The sequence below is a fragment of the Vigna unguiculata genome, chromosome 3 (genome assembly GCF_004118075.2).
Source record: "Vigna unguiculata cultivar IT97K-499-35 chromosome 3, ASM411807v1, whole genome shotgun sequence".
NCBI lineage: Eukaryota > Viridiplantae > Streptophyta > Magnoliopsida > Fabales > Fabaceae > Vigna > Vigna unguiculata.
In genome coordinates, this window is record NC_040281.1 from 104,709 (window position 1) to 120,898 (window position 16,190).

Sequence of the window (16,190 nt, forward strand, 5' to 3'; positions counted from 1 at the left end):
ATCAACTTATGTGGATTTTTGTAATTTTCTTAATTTAATATTCATCAAACACTGACAATTTTTATCTTACTTATGTAACATCCAAATACACTTGACAAGTATGATCCAAATGAGATTGGACGGTAGCGTCATCAAATCAGTGATTGACAAAATGAACACGATGTTATTCCTTCCAGACTGTATGTAGGCATGCCAACAAATGTTGAAAATCCAATCACCATAAACAATGGGCTTTGGCCCAATCTAACAAGGATAGGTGCACCACCTCATAATATTCTCTCATAATATACTATCACGGTTCGACTTAAAAAACTAATATTAGTATTAGAAATATTGCATGTATAAAGTACTAAGTAACAGCTACTCGTACCCTCCAAATACATGTATTCATTAATTGGGGAAGAGTGTCTTGGTGGAAATTAGTGGATTTGAGGAAAAATATAGGTTAAAGTAGATCTGTTTAGATTAAAAAGAAGATGACGTGAAATAAAATAAAATAAGAGAAAAGTTTGTAATAGATTATTAGTTATGTAATTGGTTTCGTAGATTAAAAGAATATTTTAAGTGATAAAAATTATAATTTGATCATAGCATTTATAAAATAATTTAAAATAAAATATTATTAGTGTAAATCATGTTAAAATGTGAGTTATTATTTAAAATATAAAAAAATTCATTGATGAAATTATATTAAAATAAAATGAGTATTATAATAATTATTTTTTTTTCAGAAACTTAATGATTTTTTTTCTTCTTTATCGCATAGCACCATCAATTGTAAAATGTGTTACCACCACCAAGAGTGAAAATAATTTATTAAAATAAAATGTGTTACGAACTATTTATTATTTGTTATGTACTGGTTAAAAGTGTCAAAATTAATTTTGAATTTTTGAAATTTAAAAAACATAAATTTAATATTTATGTTTTTGTTTTTTAACAATTAAATAATTGCTAAAAGAAATTAGGACTAAAAATAAAATTAACTAAAAAACAAAAAATCAATTTTGAAAAAGAAATTCAATGATATATAGTCTTGTAAAAAATACCAAAGAAGAAAGGATTTGTAAAAAGTTGTGAAGAAAAGATGAAATGTTAAATAATATTTGTAAAAATTTGATGTTGATGGAAATGGACCTTTTTGAGATAAATTTTGAGATAAAACTTTATTGATGAAATTCAAGAGTCCATGCACTGGCACACTATTGGTGGGCACGATGCTCGGGACAGGAAAAAGAAAAAGGTACAGAATTTTCCTATGGACAAAAATGACCCACAAATTATGCCTAATTAAACTCACGGTGCTCCACGACAACAACCACAACCGGATCGGAGAAAATAGTAATAAATAATGTCCTAACTAAAGGATGCTCACAGATGGCTTTAGGATTTTAACATAAAAGAATGCCTGGATTTATGTAGCTTCAGCATCAATTTACTTTCTTCTACAAAGAACCAGAAATTATCCATTCAGACAAGGTGCTTCTTCAATTTTCAATGGTTGAAAATTTTCTCGACATTTTCACTCACACCACTACTCATTTAACCTCATACTCTACTGTTCAGCCATTGAATTATATCCTGTGTGATAGCGTCTCGTTCTGGTTCAAAGAGAAGGTCATGTAAGAAGCCGTCGTATAGTTTGATACTCTTGTCAGTTGAAGAGGCTTCTACGTAGAATTTTTGAGAAGCAACGGGATCAGTTACGGAATCAGCAGTGCCATGGAGAACAAAAAATGGAACTCTTAATTTTTTTAGATTTTTCTGCAAGTAGGTTGTAATTCTGAGAATCTCATAACCAGTTCGTACTCTAAGAGGTCCAGTACATACTAATGGATCAGAGTATTTAGCAATTAGAGCCTCCGGGTCTCTAGACACTACCGAACCCTTCTTGTATGCAGAACTACATTGATATGTTGGCAGCACAAAAGAAGCTATTGGAGCAAGTACCTACAATGAAGACCACACGAACATGAATATGCCAAATCTCACATGTTTTATGCATTCAGGTATAAAACGAAGACGTCAACAAGACATGTGTGCTCACCAGCAAAACAGGATGAGCAGGGGCAACACCAACTGCAGGGGATGTCAATACGGCACCAGCTATGCGAGCTTCAAACTTCGGATCAAGCAGAGCCTACAATTAAGATAGAAATAAAAAGTTAAATCATTTATACTTCTTGAGCTTTTCCCCTTTTACTAGTTACTGCAACAATCTTCTTGTATTAAAGAAAGTACTACCTTAAGAGTAATGGCTGCTCCCGTTGAGTGTCCAAAGCAGAAACATGGGAGTCCAGGATTTTCATTTAGAACCTTGTCCAAAAATGTTTTCTGTTTATCAAAATGTTAAAAATTCTTTCAGTGTACTTCCAATCAGAAAACAAATTCTATATTACTCCTCCCATCGTGTCTCTCATGAAACTGCTGCCCACCACCATGTATACTCAAAACATAAATCACACCACCATTTATCTATGCATTGTCAAAACTTCGGTAGAACGCAGTTTAGAAACGTACCATATCAGACACGGCATCATCAAGAGAATGGACATAACCATGTAACCCATCACTTCCACCGTGACCTATAGATGTAAACAGAACATAAACATGAGAGTTGAGCAAATACCGAGGAGATGAAAAACAAACATTCTACCGTATATAACACTATCATATTCTGACAAGTTGCAACGTAATGTACGAACCCCGTACATGCTTGATTTAATAACTAAAAAAAGGAAAATCCTCCGAGGGCCCAGAAAGAACCAGACAAATAAATTTTCAAATCAGGCCCTTGTATTGTTTTATCGTTTAAAACAGCACTAGGGAACTTTACATATTCCAAGCTCTTGTAAAGAAAAGACAACTTGGGCATATTCCAAGCCGATAAGAGGCCTCTTAAAAAACTACACAAGAATAAGAATCCAATTAATTTACAGAAATGTTCAATCTACATAAAAGTTAAATTGTTAATAAAAAAACGCGTATATTTGCAGAGTTGAGAGAGAAACTTGACATTTTAATCAGCCGGACACTTCCAATTCCGTCTCACGTTTTGCTCTACGCATTTTGCAGATTAATAAGAAAATGCGCGACGACAGTTATCATTAATTTTCTAAAGACAACCTCTGAACTGAATCGGCCACTGTTATATAGCAACAGGGCAGCAACAGGGCAACAACGAGAAAAATAAAATAAAAAAGAAACCGGACTGTTCATAATGCAGTGAATGTTAATAATAATAATAGAGAGGGAGTGTGATGTTGATGTGTTTAGTCCGAATTAGGAACATCGACAGAAACCATTTGTCGCGTATAGAGTTAAATTTTTAAACTGGTGGTTTAAAGTTGGTGGTAGGGAGTAAAATGTTGGAAAATTGACTCGTAATGAAAATTGTGAAGAAAACTTACCAAGCCAATCCATGGCGTAAACCTTGAAACCATTAGCATTAAGCTGCTTGGCAAAGTCAGTGTATCTGCCACTGTGAGAAAAAAAAAAGGGTGAGGATGAGGAGTAATTATTTAAAAAAATAAAAAAAAGGGAGAGGTATGATGAATAGGGATTGGATACCTGTGTTCATTAAGTCCATGCATAAGAAAAACAACTCCCCTGCAGAATGAAGAAATGGTTAAGAAAGAATGAATTAAGAGGAAGCAGATTGTGGTAAGGGAAAAGAGAGGAGAGAAGGTGTAACCTGATGGTATTGTTAGGGGAGCGGGGAATCCAAGACTGGGTGAAAATAGTGTCACCCCTGGAGGAAGCGATGAGGCGGTAGTCCCTCAAAGAGGTAGGATCGGCGTCGGCGTCGTCCATGAGTCTCCGAATGGCGAGAGCCCTCCTGGCGGTGGAAGAGGTAGAAGCAGCGGCGCTCTTCCATGCGAGTCGGGAGGAGAGGAGGGTCCCTTTGCGGAAGGGAAAGAGAAGGAGCAAAACGACAGCGTTAAAGAAGGCAAGGAGGGCCTTGAGTGCTCGGAGGGAAAAGAGGGCGCGGATTCTGCCGCTGGCTCCGGACGTCAAGATCAAGGTGGAGGCCTGGTTCCCCCTGCAAGACACGCCCTCACATGCCATTGCCGTTGCCATTGCCGATGCTTCCTAATCTTCCCCTGCTTCCTGTCCTATCCTATCCTCGATGAAGAACAACGCGATCAAATTCACCCACACCAGATTCAAAATTCAATATCCGATTCCCCGAATTAGTACGCACCCAAATTTAGCAGATGAAGAAGAAGGAGAATGGATGAGTGTTATTTATTTAGTATATAAAAGAAAGGGATCTTGGGATGGTAGCGTAGCACAGGACACAGGACGTAGAACGTTGCTGAAAGTGGATTGTTCCAGAAGGTGCCGTGGGGGTGGTCACCCTAACATGTGGGGAATTCCATAACCACACCCACCTGTGTCTCTCACCACACGACACGTGGATGGTATGCGGCGAAAAATATTACTTCACGCCTTCAATAACATCTTCTTCCCTTTTTTGTCCCTGTCCCACCAATGCTTCTTCTCTCACCGCCCCTTTGGATGCAGTCAACACCTTTTTCGGATCACCCTCAACCGCCCTCTCTTCTCTTACCATTTTCTAAACCTTTTATCCATTACTCTCTGTCTCTCTCTGTGTCTCGATATACTTTTAAAATCCATACTACAGTTTCAGAAATGTATTAATATAATTCAATTCCAACTTCTTAAAATATATTTTTAATTTATAATGTTTGTAATATAATTACGTTAATATATAAAGTAAAATCATAAATAATGTTACAAAGTTTAATAATCGTAATAAATAAAGTATTAATGGAAAAGCTTATAGTTTTGTAATAATTAATTATAGATTAAATAAAAATTTATATTTAGGATGTACTTTAATTATTTTGTAATTTATAAGAAGTAAGTTTTTCTAGTGAATTTATTTATTAAAATATAATAACAATCGTGAAATGTAAACCATAGGTTATCTCTTAAGGAATGTATTTAATTCTTTATGAAACATATTCATAATTTTGTTGTTTTAAAAAACTAAAAAGAAGTAACATTGTCATGCATTTATGACATATTAAAACTATATATTTATAATAAAAGATTGAAAAATAATAAAAAAACCCCATCAATGCAAATATTGTATTGTGTACAAAGTTTATTGTTATATGATTTGCTATTGGATAATTTTGCATTCTATTAATGAAAACTAATATATTTAAATATACGTATTATGTTATTTAAATTGGAAGAAATAAAATAATTTAGGATGTGTGTATTATTTGTCTATCTTTTGAAAAATAACCAAATTTAAAAGTTAAGTTTATATGATATTATCATAGAACCTGGGTCAATATAATAAATTTATAGACTATGAGACGCATATGAATAAAACATGTTGCTGTCATCCTCATTGAATAAAAGTATTATACAAAAAAACGTGGATGTAAGTAAGCATTATGTTGTAGAATTGATTTCCTCTTATTAACTTGTTGTCAATTGGTCCAAGTAATGTGAGTGAATACTTATCTTTCCAAGTGTCTCATTGTTTGACGAATTTGCTACAGAGTGTCAATTATTAAAAAATATAAAATAAACTAAAAAATTATATACATATTAAATGACATCCCTTTATATATTTTATCGGTGTCTGTGTCTGAATACTATTTTCTATTTTTCCTATATGTTGTCAGAAAAACATTTTTAAAATGAAATGGAGCCTCTGGGAAAATACTAGAAGGTGCCCAAAAGAGGAATCCAAATTACGCATCAATCCAAAATACACATCACCCCTTTTGGTACGAATGTAAAATAAAGAAATGTGAATTGACTCCTGGTTGTCATTGTTTTGAATCCTAAGACTTTGTCCTTGCAGTGGTTGCGTCAAAGTTAATATTTAAGATTATTTATTTGATGAGGATTGATCGGTAAGAGAAGTGGTGAATTAGGTGATTAATCATTCAAAAACCGATCCCCTTCTGCTCTTTCGGTCTGCGTTTGAAAGAAAAACAAAGTTTGTGTTGGGATTCAACAAACAATCGTACGTAGATACATAAGATGGCGACCTTGAATGTACCCCCTGTTCCTCCTTCCCCCAGAGACGACGCCATAGCTCTTTATACCGCTTTCAAAGGTCCTACCTTTTCTCTCTCATGTTTTTTTTTTCTTTTCTTCTCTCATGCCCCACGATGTTACATTAATTCACTCGATTAATCAGGCGCACAATTCGCTCAATTAATTACGCATGCATGCTCATAACACACATACAATTACTGCACATAATTTCTTACCAGATCCAAATTACTTGTTCCCTATCATGTTCAGATTGTCGTGGGAACCATTTTTTTTTTGTGCTGATTCATTGGTTTTGCAGGATTTGGATGTGACACTAGCGTTGTCATCAATATACTTGCTCATCGAGATTCCACGCAGCGTGCCTACATCCAACATGAATTCAGGGCAATGTATTCCTCGGACCTTCTCAAACGCTTAGCTTCTGAGCTTTCTGGCAAATTGGAGGTACTTTTATTCTTATTAGAACATTATAGACTGTGTGTGCGTGTGTTTCGTTTCCAACCGTTTTTTATTTGGCCTATGTTTTATGGCTTCCTAGACAGCAGTTTTGCTTTGGATGCATGACCCAGCTGGGCGTGATGCCCTTATCCTCAAGCAATGCCTGACTGCGGAAAATCTTGAAGCCACCACTGAAGTATTATGTTCGCGAAGTTCTTCCCAGCTGCAATATTTAAGACAGGTTTACTACACTAAATTTGGGGTTTATCTGGAGCATGAAATTGAAAGATACGCCTCCGGGGATCATAAAAAGGTGAATATTCTTCTCCTTGTCTCTATTTCGCTATCAGGAGTTAGTCATATTGAGATTTCTTTCAGTTGGATTTTGAAGTCATGTGCTCTTTTGATTCCTAAGCAGCCTTGATGCAAAAGAAATTAAAACTGCAATGTGACTCAGATGTTCATCAGAAGTGTAGTAGTATATTTCTGAAATCATCGGTGGATATTTCCATTTAAGACTCCATATGATTATGGTCTTTCTAGTCTACACAGAAATTTACAGATGAATGGCTTTTACCAAATCATTTGAGGCAAGGGTCCAGTTATGACATCGGGTTAGCCTGCAACTTGTCAAGAAACGAACAAAAGCACCCAACTACAAGAACGACAAAACCGGGAACAGAAATTAAATCAAAACAATTAAACAAGGGAAAATAAACAAAAATGAATACAGGATATACATGGTTTGATCTTAAAGACCTACATCCATGAGAAAAGGAGCAAAGTAATTCAGTATTAGATAGAAAACTTAGTTCTTAATTAACTCTATTTCCGGTATATCCATTAATTCAAATATGCTAGTGTGTTTCATTGCATGTCTCTTGAGGGAAACCCTGTTCAGTTGTTTGTCATTTGTCACATCTGATGTAAAAGTTCTGCTTCATTCCTTTTATTCTCTACACTAAGCACATCTCAGTTCCTTGTAAGATATTCAAACAAAACGTGTGACTATATATCTATGCAAATTTCTTGATGCAGATGTTGCTTGCATATTTAACCATACCGCGTCATGAAGGCCCTGAGGTAAATAGAGAGATAGCTGAGATGGATGCAAAGGTTCTCTACAAAGCAGGGGAGAAGAGGCTGGGAACTGATGAGAAAACTTTTGTGCAAATATTTAGTGAACGGAGTGCAGCACATTTAACTGCTGTAGATCATTATTACGATAGCATGTATGGACACTCCTTGAAAAAGGTATCTTTACCATTTTTTGTTTCCTTTGAATGTACTCTCTCCCAATGTCGTTTTTCTTGTGCTTATCCTAGTTGAATATGTACAGGCAATAAAGAAGGAAACATCAGGAAATTTTGCTCTCTCACTTTTGACAATTCTTCAATTTTCTGCGAATCCTGCGAAGTATTTTGCTAAGGTATTTGAATTTTGTGTAGTTGCTTCTCGTATATTGCCATTATACTTGGAAGGCGATCACAATGTTTTCATTCGATGATAACTCCTCATTTTGTAAGAAACAAGGATGATGGTGAGAATCAAGTGAAAACTGGTGCAAGATAAGATGATTGATTATGTTATACTTATTGTTAAGATGTTTTTTCGTTGAAAAGTCTGTAAGCAACATTAGCAATGAGTTCTTGAAACAAATTAATTATACAGTTGAAAATGTTAGAAACTTGAACGAAGATGATCATTTACTATATATCTTCATGGAGTTCAGACATTGTAGGCTTTGGCAGGGTCATTCATGAGCCTATCAAGGGTAAAAATCAATGCACACACAGTGTGGAATGTCAGTTACTTTGTTCAGAAGGCTGACATTGATTTTTATACTGCAGAGAGGATCCTAACCCCATTTAGCAGGACTTATAAATGTATTATGCATCAACAATTCTTCTTTCTCTAACTTGTTGGTGATTTTGTAGTAGTTGATTCTGTAAGCAGAAAGTGAACTTGTTGAAATTTGTAACTGCCAAGACAATGAGATTTGGTTTAAATTGAGGTTTTGCACCGTGTAGATGTTGCGCAAGGCCATGAAAGGTTTGGGGACTGATGACACAAGACTTATAAGGGTGATTGTAACAAGAGCTGAGATTGATTTACAATACATCAAAGCAGAATACTTAAAGAAATACAAGAAGACGCTGAACGACGCAGTCCACTCAGAAACATCTAGCCACTACAGGGCTTTTCTTCTCTTACTCTTGGGTCCCAATCAGTAGACCACAATGTTCAACCATGTTTTTGGTAATAAATTCAGCGTATGACGTTGAATATGTGAGCAGGTATTTTCTGTGTTGATGTAGTTAGCATGTTCTACTTTGTAACTATTTTGTACACGTATTTGGTTTCATCGTGTATTTGCTTGTCATCTCATCACCAATGCACGTATAAAGGATTGGTGTGTGTAATACAATACTCATATATTAACACGTACTCTATAATGTAAATTTTTTTTACTTGACAAAAATTATTATATTAATATTAAAAAATTCAAGTTTTCTGGTAACAAACCCTCTGATAAAAGTTCTTAGCGAACCATGAGTAGCTCAATTTAGAACTTTTGTATATGTGATATTCTATTGTTCAACGTTAATAGTTTGATTTTTCTTAACCTTGACATGATTTGATCACGTATATTTTGATGTTTGACTTAGATTTTAGGTAATATGTTTTGAGTCATTATCTGATATTTCTAAATACAAGGAATGGGTTTTGAAATTGTGATTGACCCAATTCTTGAACTTAAAATAATAATTAGATGAATCAAGGAATTACATTAATATAATTTAAACTTGTTCTGCTTGTCTGGAAATATACAATAGAGTTTGAATATTTTGAACACACATAGCTTTGAAGTTAATTTTCAGAAAGATGTTGAATCGTAAGCTATATAATCTCTCCACGAGATATTCGGGGTTGTTTATTGGGCTAATGCTTCAAGATTCACACGGCATAAAATGGGCCTTTTTCTTCTTACACTTCTATCATTACTGACTGCACAATACTTTAAGCAAAATCAAAATATGACTAAAATATTTTTTTCACTACATCATCTCACCGCCACTTTCGCCATTCAGTTCACTCTTTCAGAGAAAATAAATAAATAAAAATGAGAGAATAAAGTTAAAAGGTATTTTTGATTGAAAGTTTCTTTCAGAAAGTCTATTCCATTTAAGGGTTTCTTTTGAAAATTCTATTCTAAAATGCATTCTATATATTTTGGAAAATTTGTTTCGGAAAACTTTTTCTAAAAGACATTTTATATGTTTTAGAAAGTTTGTTTTAAAAAATATTTATCCAAAATTTCGTTTTGAAACACTTCTTATTAAAATATTTTTCTAAAGTTTGTATTTAGAATTGTTGAGAGGAGTTTGACTGGATGATTAACTTGAAAAATAAATACATAAATGAATAAATGGTATGCTAAATTTTTTAGACTAAATTGAATTAAATTATTCTTTACTCAACTCATGTTATCTCCAACCTAAATACATTTATGTCGGATTGATTAGTAGACTTTTGGACCCATTCAAATAATAAAATAGTAGTTATATTTTAAAACGGTAAATGAAATATTAACGTGTTAAAATATATACATTATAATTTATATATCAAATAATTAAATCTAGAATAAAAATTAGTTTCACTGATATGACTTAAATATTTAATTTTTGACTTAAATATCTTTTTGGTCCTCATTTTCGTAGTGTTTGTTGCGAATGGTCCTCATCTTCACAAAATGTTTAAAATGGTCCTCATCTTCACAAAATGTTTAAAATGGTCCTCATTTTTACCGAATGTTTAGAATGGTCCTCATTTTCGCAATTCGTGTTTTATTTAGTCCTTTTCTGTAACGTCGTTTAAATCATTAACGGAGCATTGTACATGTGGCATGATTTGTATTAGGGTGTATTACGTGTACTGTACATGTGGCTTAATTAGATATTTGGGGATAAATAAGTGAGCTAGGATTTTGGTAGGGAATGTTTGGGCAGTTGGTGAGTTTTGGCAATCTTGTTCCTGCATTCTCAATTGGTATTGCTCCAATCTTCTTCTTCCTGCAATCCCATTGTATAGGTATGTTACGGTCCCAATCTTCTTCCTTTACCCCTGGTTGTAATTGTTGGAGGCAACTGTGTTGTATCACTTCGTGCACTATTGGTGGTTCAACGAGAAACGAATTAACCCCAATTTGTAGTTGCAGAGAGATGGCTGCTTTGAGGATGACAAGAACTCCAAAGAATATTGGTAGAAAATTTTGGGTACAATCTATTTTTATTTTTGTGTTAATAATAAATTGGTTTTAATTTTTGATTTATTGATTTACATAGTGGTGGTTCCAATAATGTGGGCTGCAACTTTTTCAAATGGTGGTGTTGATGAAAAGGATGTCATCATCATGACACAAATGAGGCAGATTAATGATTTGGAGAAGTCATTGAAGGTTGTTGAGAAGAGGCTGCAATTAGTAATAGGGTTCACTTGAGTTGTTATTGTATTATTCGTACTGTTATTGTGTGTAATATTTTAAAGTCCAATATGTTCTGTACTATTGTTAAATGAAGGAATGAATTAGTTTGATTATGTTGATATTAGTCCCAACATGTTCAAAATGACATCTTAATCTGAGCATTGAAGTAAGTGAAATTGATTTAAGTTTGGGAAAAATTAAATTGATATAAGTCTGGAAGAAGTTAAGTTCATAACATTAATTCATCCTCATCAAAATGCACTACATCAATGTTTGGCAAAAGTGAAACTGAACAAAGTTTAAGAAAAGTCAAAATGCAGTACATCAATAATGAATTCTACATCAGAAATTTTAAAAAATAACTAAGACGTTTGTAGCTGCTATCATGGCCTCCTCCTAATTTGTAATTTCATCCTAAACTGTTGAGATGGTTCTTCTGGTGTTGGTAGTGGTGTTGCTTGACTCTCCACTTCATTCCTTGGTGGTTGAGTTGTTTGAGTTTCAGCAGTTGGTGCATTCTCAGCAGTTTAGGATTCTGGTGCAGTCTGCTCATCCACAGGCTTATCTGGGCAATTGTTCCTGTTATGTCCAATTTGACGGCATATGCTACATTTTTTTCTATGACCTCCTTTGCTGATTTGTGTGTTATCTCTTATGTGGTGGATGGACGTCAGGGTAGGGAGTTCTATCCCATAAGATTTCACCATTGATTGGAAAGATGATGGATTGATATATTTCTTCATAGGTGGATCTCCTGAAACAGATTGGTGGTATGAAGTCCTCAGCATTAACGAAGATAAAGAAATTTCCCTAATTGCAAAATTTCCCCTAACTTGAAGAATTAACGTTAATTAGCCACATGTATAGTACACGTAACACACCTTAATACAAACCATGCCACCTGTACAATGTTCCGTTAATGATTTAAATGGCGTTACAGAAAAGGACCAAATAAAACACGAATTGCGAAAATGAGGACCATTCTAAACATTCGGTAAAAATGAGGACCATTTTAAACATCCTGTGAAAATGAGGACCATCTTAAACATTCTGTGAAAATGAGGACCATCTGCAACAAACACTACGAAAATGAGGACCAAAACGGTATTTAAGCCTTAATTTTGTTATTTAAGACTATTTTTGATTTATTCGTTTATGTTTTCCAACCAATCAAAATAATTTGCAAAAACGTAGGTTGTCTTAGGAAAAATTGATAACCACAAGTAACATAGAGTTATAAACACTTAAAGTTTGAAATATTACTCTCTTGATAAGACAACATGTGAACTCCAACTAACAAAAACTAAACCTTAGAATTATGAAAAATAGGTATACATCTCAATCGATGAACATACATCATGCCATATGAAAATGTGTTTTTGGTTGGAAATTTGTTTTTAAAAATTTGTCCGATAAGGTATCATATGTATTTTGGAAAATTTGTTTAACAATTTATGTCTTGAAAATCTTGTTCCAAAATGTATTTCATATATCTTATTTCAGATAATTCTTTTTGAAATGTATTTCATATATTCTAAAAAGTTTGATTTGAAAATTTTATATTGAAAATATCGTTTTGAAATGAATTTCATACATTTTGGAAAGCATATTGCAAAATTTTATTCCAAAAGTTCTATTTATAATTGTTGAAGTGAATTTGACCGGATGATTAACTTGAAATATAAATTCATAAATGGTATGATAGATTTTGTTTTAGCAAAAATTGAATTAAATTATTCTTTACTCAACTCATATTATCTGCAACCAAACTAAATTTATGTTGAATTGATTAGTAGACTTTTGGACCTGTTCAATTAATAAAAATAGTAATTATATTTTAAAACATTATAGGAAATATTACCGTGTTAAAATATATACATTATAATTTATATATCAAATAATTAAATCTAAAATCAAAATTAGTTTCATCGATACGATTTAAATATTCAATATTTTTTATTTAAAACTAATTTTTATTTATTCTTTATGTTTTCAAACGGATCAAAATAGTTTGTTAGGTTATTCAAAGTACTAGTTGAACTGGAGCAACAAAAATTCATTAAATGACTCATCAAGTTGAATTGAGTGATTTACTTACTTGCACTAAATTAGAAGTATTTTAATTTGTGCAATAAAATATTAGCTTTTATGACTCGTATCATTTTGAAAATAGAAATATTATAATTCTAATATTTAAAACAAAAAGAGAGAGACTGTTTTAAGAAAATAAAAATAAAAAATAGCAAATGAGGTGAAGTTGTGGATATTTCGAGTACAATAATATATTATTCTTTTGGTAGCACGAGTTGGAAGTCGAATTGATTAAAACAAAATGCAGTACAATTGGTATGCTTCTCAATTAATTAACACGCATCATGCTATATTAATTAAAATTTTGAATTTTGGATAAACATGAGTTGAAAATGTCTTTTTATGAATTTTAGATTTTTTTTTAGTTTATCCTCATCTAATAATAAAGATCACTTTATGATGTTAACCATAATAACATGTAAATACAATCAAATAAAGTAAAGAATTAAAATAACAAACACGTCATCCAATTAATAATAGAAAATTTTTAAATACTGAATACACTAACAAAATTTAATAACTCAATTAAAAATAATCAATTTTTTCATGCACTTAAAAGTTAATGAAATCTAATTACAATGATTTGGAAATGTGGAGTGAATGAAGAAGAAAAACACACTTTTTTTGAGAATTTTCTTTAATAACACTATAATAATATATATTAAAATTATAAATTAAAAAATAAATAAATATAATTAAGTATTATAATTTTGGATTGTGACGTGGTTTTTTTGTTTTTTTCCCCTAGTAGCACTGAAGGAAAAAATGGAGTTGGAAGGAGGAGCAGCAGCAACAGAGCATAGCATCCGAATATTCTGCCTCATATGCCTTTCTCTTATGATGGGGTTTCGAATATTCTGTTCTTTCATGCTTATTCGTTCCCTCTTGCATCATCGCATATTCGAATATAACACCACCCACTTCCTTCAATACCATTGGATACATCCATCAACTTCCACTGTGCTTCTTCCACATCTTTTTCTTTTCTATTTCCTTCAACGTCTCTCTCCATCGTTACTCTCAAGTTTCACGTTGTTGTTGCCTCCACATACTACATTTTAACCATCTTTATCCCACAAAACCTTTTCTTAAAGTCAGAAACTTTCGCTTCTTCTGGTGTTCCAACCACACTCACCATGTCCATCTCCTTTCTCTTCTCCCTCATCATCACCTATGTCCTCTGTGTTCTTTCTGCATCTGCACAACTCCAGAGATTTCCACACCCTTCTAGACATGATGGTTCTCTTAGCTTCTTGGTGCTCGGTGACTGGGGCAGGAGAGGCTCTTACAACCAATCACAAGTCGCTTTCCAGGTTTCTTTTTATGTTTTTCATGCAAATACACCACCCATTCATCCTATGTTCCCAAAGATTTAGGTGTTGTAAACGCATTACTTAACTGGTTTTTCAATGTGATGTTTATGTCTGAAAATGAACATGCAGATGGGAAAGGTTGGAGAGAAACTCGATATCGACTTTGTAGTTTCCACTGGGGACAACTTCTATGACAATGGACTAATCAATGAACTCGATAACGCCTTTGAAGAGTCGTTTACCAAAATCTACACAGCAAAAAGCCTGCAGAAGCAGTGGTATAGCGGTAATTTTCTAAACACATAATGATGACCACGATAAAGGAGTTACATTAGAGTGCAGAGTGTATCTAGTAGATCTTATCATATGGTATGCATAAACTTTTGTATCATGGTGGATGCAGTGTTAGGCAACCACGACTACAGGGGTGATGCAGAGGCCCAACTGAGTCCTGTCCTTAGAGGAATGGATAGTAGATGGCTCTGCCTCAGATCATTTATTGTAGATTCAGGTATTGTCTTGCTTCTTTCGGGTTTATCTTCGAGGGATTAAAACCATTGCAGTAATCTGATGTAGTTCTTCTACAGAGCTGGTTGAGATTTTCTTTGTAGACACCACTCCTTTTGTTCAAGAATACTTCGCTGAACCACAGGAACACAAGTACGATTGGCGTGGCATTGGACCACAGAAACCTTATGTTAACAACTTACTCAAGGTATGATACACGATTCGTTACTTTTTTTATTGAAAAAACCAACCATTTGATTAAAAATAATGTTTTGAATCATTATGTTTCAGGATCTAGAGTTGGCACTGGGGGAGTCAACAGCAAAATGGAAGATTGTTGTTGGTCACCATGCCATTAGAAGTGTTGGACATCACGGTGATACTCAAGAACTTATAGAGAAGCTGCTCCCGATCCTTCAGGTAACTAAAAGCTAAGAACTGAACATGATCCTTGTTCTCTAACCAACTGGGCTGATTTTAATTTCAAATTTCAGGCAAATAATATTGATTTTTACATGAATGGGCATGATCATTGTCTTGAACACATCAGTGACACAGAGAGGTAAAACTGAATGAATTCATATTATAGAAGGAACGAATCCAAAGTAATGAATTTATCTGATAAAGGAACTTGTTTGCAGCCCCATTCAGTTCCTGACTAGCGGGGCAGGGTCAAAGGCTTGGAGAGGAGACATTAAACCAATGAATCGAAGAGGCCTAAATTTCTTCTATGATGGACAAGGCTTCATGTCCGTTAAATTGACTCAGACTGATGCCACCATTGAGTTCTATGATGTTTTTGGCAACGTTTTGCACAGACTGGCTTCTTCAAAACAGCTACATTCTTCCTCGTAAAGTTCAGAGCTACAATTTTGACGTCGAGATTCTAGAACGAAGACCGACCAAATTGGTTGAGATCAAATTCAAAACCAATCCTTGATGTCATCATGCTTGAGTATGTAACAAAAATGAAAATATGATGGCTCAACTCCCATTTTTCCATTGTGATTCATTCACCGCAGTGATGGAATCGTATAATTGTCGAAGGCCTTCACTCCAACATCACCGAATCAATCATATAATAATTGAATTGTTATCAGGAATGTGGTTTATAAACTTGGTTAAATTTATAAAGTTATCCAACATTTCTAAGAGTCCTGAATCCATTGATTATGTAGATAAGAATTGTGGATAATGGAAGCATACGTGGGTGATATCCAATATCCACTGTCGTCTTATACGCCACCATTAAAATACGACCATGTTTTAACACCTTCTGGAGAACGTTTCAAAGACAAATAAGG

The 16,190-nt window shown here is 33.7% G+C and overlaps 3 protein-coding genes across 3 annotated transcripts; 2 read left to right on the forward strand and 1 right to left on the reverse strand.

Annotated features, from left to right (window-relative positions):
- Positions 1 to 1,314: 1,314 nt before the first annotated feature.
- LOC114176908 (monoacylglycerol lipase) lies at positions 1,315 to 4,327 on the reverse strand. Its single transcript, XM_028062104.1, has 7 exons — positions 3,695 to 4,327; positions 3,571 to 3,609; positions 3,411 to 3,481; positions 2,521 to 2,585; positions 2,245 to 2,334; positions 2,048 to 2,140; positions 1,315 to 1,950 (listed from the first exon to the last, which is right to left on the reverse strand). The coding sequence occupies exons 1-7, from the start codon at positions 4,078 to 4,080 to the stop codon at positions 1,549 to 1,551; spliced, it is 1,146 nt and encodes a 381-aa protein (XP_027917905.1). The 5' UTR covers positions 4,081 to 4,327; the 3' UTR covers positions 1,315 to 1,548.
- A 1,485-nt stretch (positions 4,328 to 5,812) lies between these two features.
- Positions 5,813 to 8,971, forward strand: LOC114175833 (annexin D5-like). Its single transcript, XM_028060650.1, has 6 exons — positions 5,813 to 6,109; positions 6,350 to 6,495; positions 6,590 to 6,802; positions 7,528 to 7,743; positions 7,829 to 7,918; positions 8,520 to 8,971. The coding sequence occupies exons 1-6, from the start codon at positions 6,034 to 6,036 to the stop codon at positions 8,721 to 8,723; spliced, it is 945 nt and encodes a 314-aa protein (XP_027916451.1). The 5' UTR covers positions 5,813 to 6,033; the 3' UTR covers positions 8,724 to 8,971.
- A 5,007-nt stretch (positions 8,972 to 13,978) lies between these two features.
- LOC114178131 (purple acid phosphatase 17-like) lies at positions 13,979 to 16,040 on the forward strand. The gene is made up of 7 exons (XM_028063859.1): positions 13,979 to 14,379; positions 14,509 to 14,665; positions 14,783 to 14,890; positions 14,967 to 15,094; positions 15,178 to 15,306; positions 15,381 to 15,448; positions 15,528 to 16,040. Exons 1-7 carry the CDS (start codon positions 14,203 to 14,205, stop codon positions 15,739 to 15,741), a joined length of 981 nt encoding a protein of 326 aa, XP_027919660.1. The 5' UTR covers positions 13,979 to 14,202; the 3' UTR covers positions 15,742 to 16,040.
- Positions 16,041 to 16,190: the final 150 nt, after the last annotated feature.

What these genes read in the sequence shown, in the direction of transcription:
- LOC114176908 (XM_028062104.1), bottom strand. Translation starts at nt 4,080, where the DNA reads ATGGCAACGGCAATGGCATGTGAGGGCGTGTCTTGCAGGGGGAACCAG. An exon ending in CATGGACTTAATGAACACAG is followed by an intron (nt 3,482 to 3,570) that starts GTATCCAATCCC and finishes TTTTTCTCACAG; the next exon opens with TGGCAGATACACTGACTTTG. An exon ending in CTGCTCATCCTGTTTTGCTG is followed by an intron (nt 1,951 to 2,047) that starts GTGAGCACACAT and finishes TCTTCATTGTAG; the next exon opens with GTACTTGCTCCAATAGCTTC.
- LOC114175833 (XM_028060650.1), top strand. Translation starts at nt 6,034, where the DNA reads ATGGCGACCTTGAATGTACCCCCTGTTCCTCCTTCCCCCAGAGACGAC. An exon ending in AGCTTTCTGGCAAATTGGAG is followed by an intron (nt 6,496 to 6,589) that starts GTACTTTTATTC and finishes ATGGCTTCCTAG; the next exon opens with ACAGCAGTTTTGCTTTGGAT. An exon ending in CCTCCGGGGATCATAAAAAG is followed by an intron (nt 6,803 to 7,527) that starts GTGAATATTCTT and finishes TTCTTGATGCAG; the next exon opens with ATGTTGCTTGCATATTTAAC.
- LOC114178131 (XM_028063859.1), top strand. Translation starts at nt 14,203, where the DNA reads ATGTCCATCTCCTTTCTCTTCTCCCTCATCATCACCTATGTCCTCTGT. An exon ending in GCAGAAGCAGTGGTATAGCG is followed by an intron (nt 14,666 to 14,782) that starts GTAATTTTCTAA and finishes TGGTGGATGCAG; the next exon opens with TGTTAGGCAACCACGACTAC. An exon ending in AGCTGCTCCCGATCCTTCAG is followed by an intron (nt 15,307 to 15,380) that starts GTAACTAAAAGC and finishes TTCAAATTTCAG; the next exon opens with GCAAATAATATTGATTTTTA.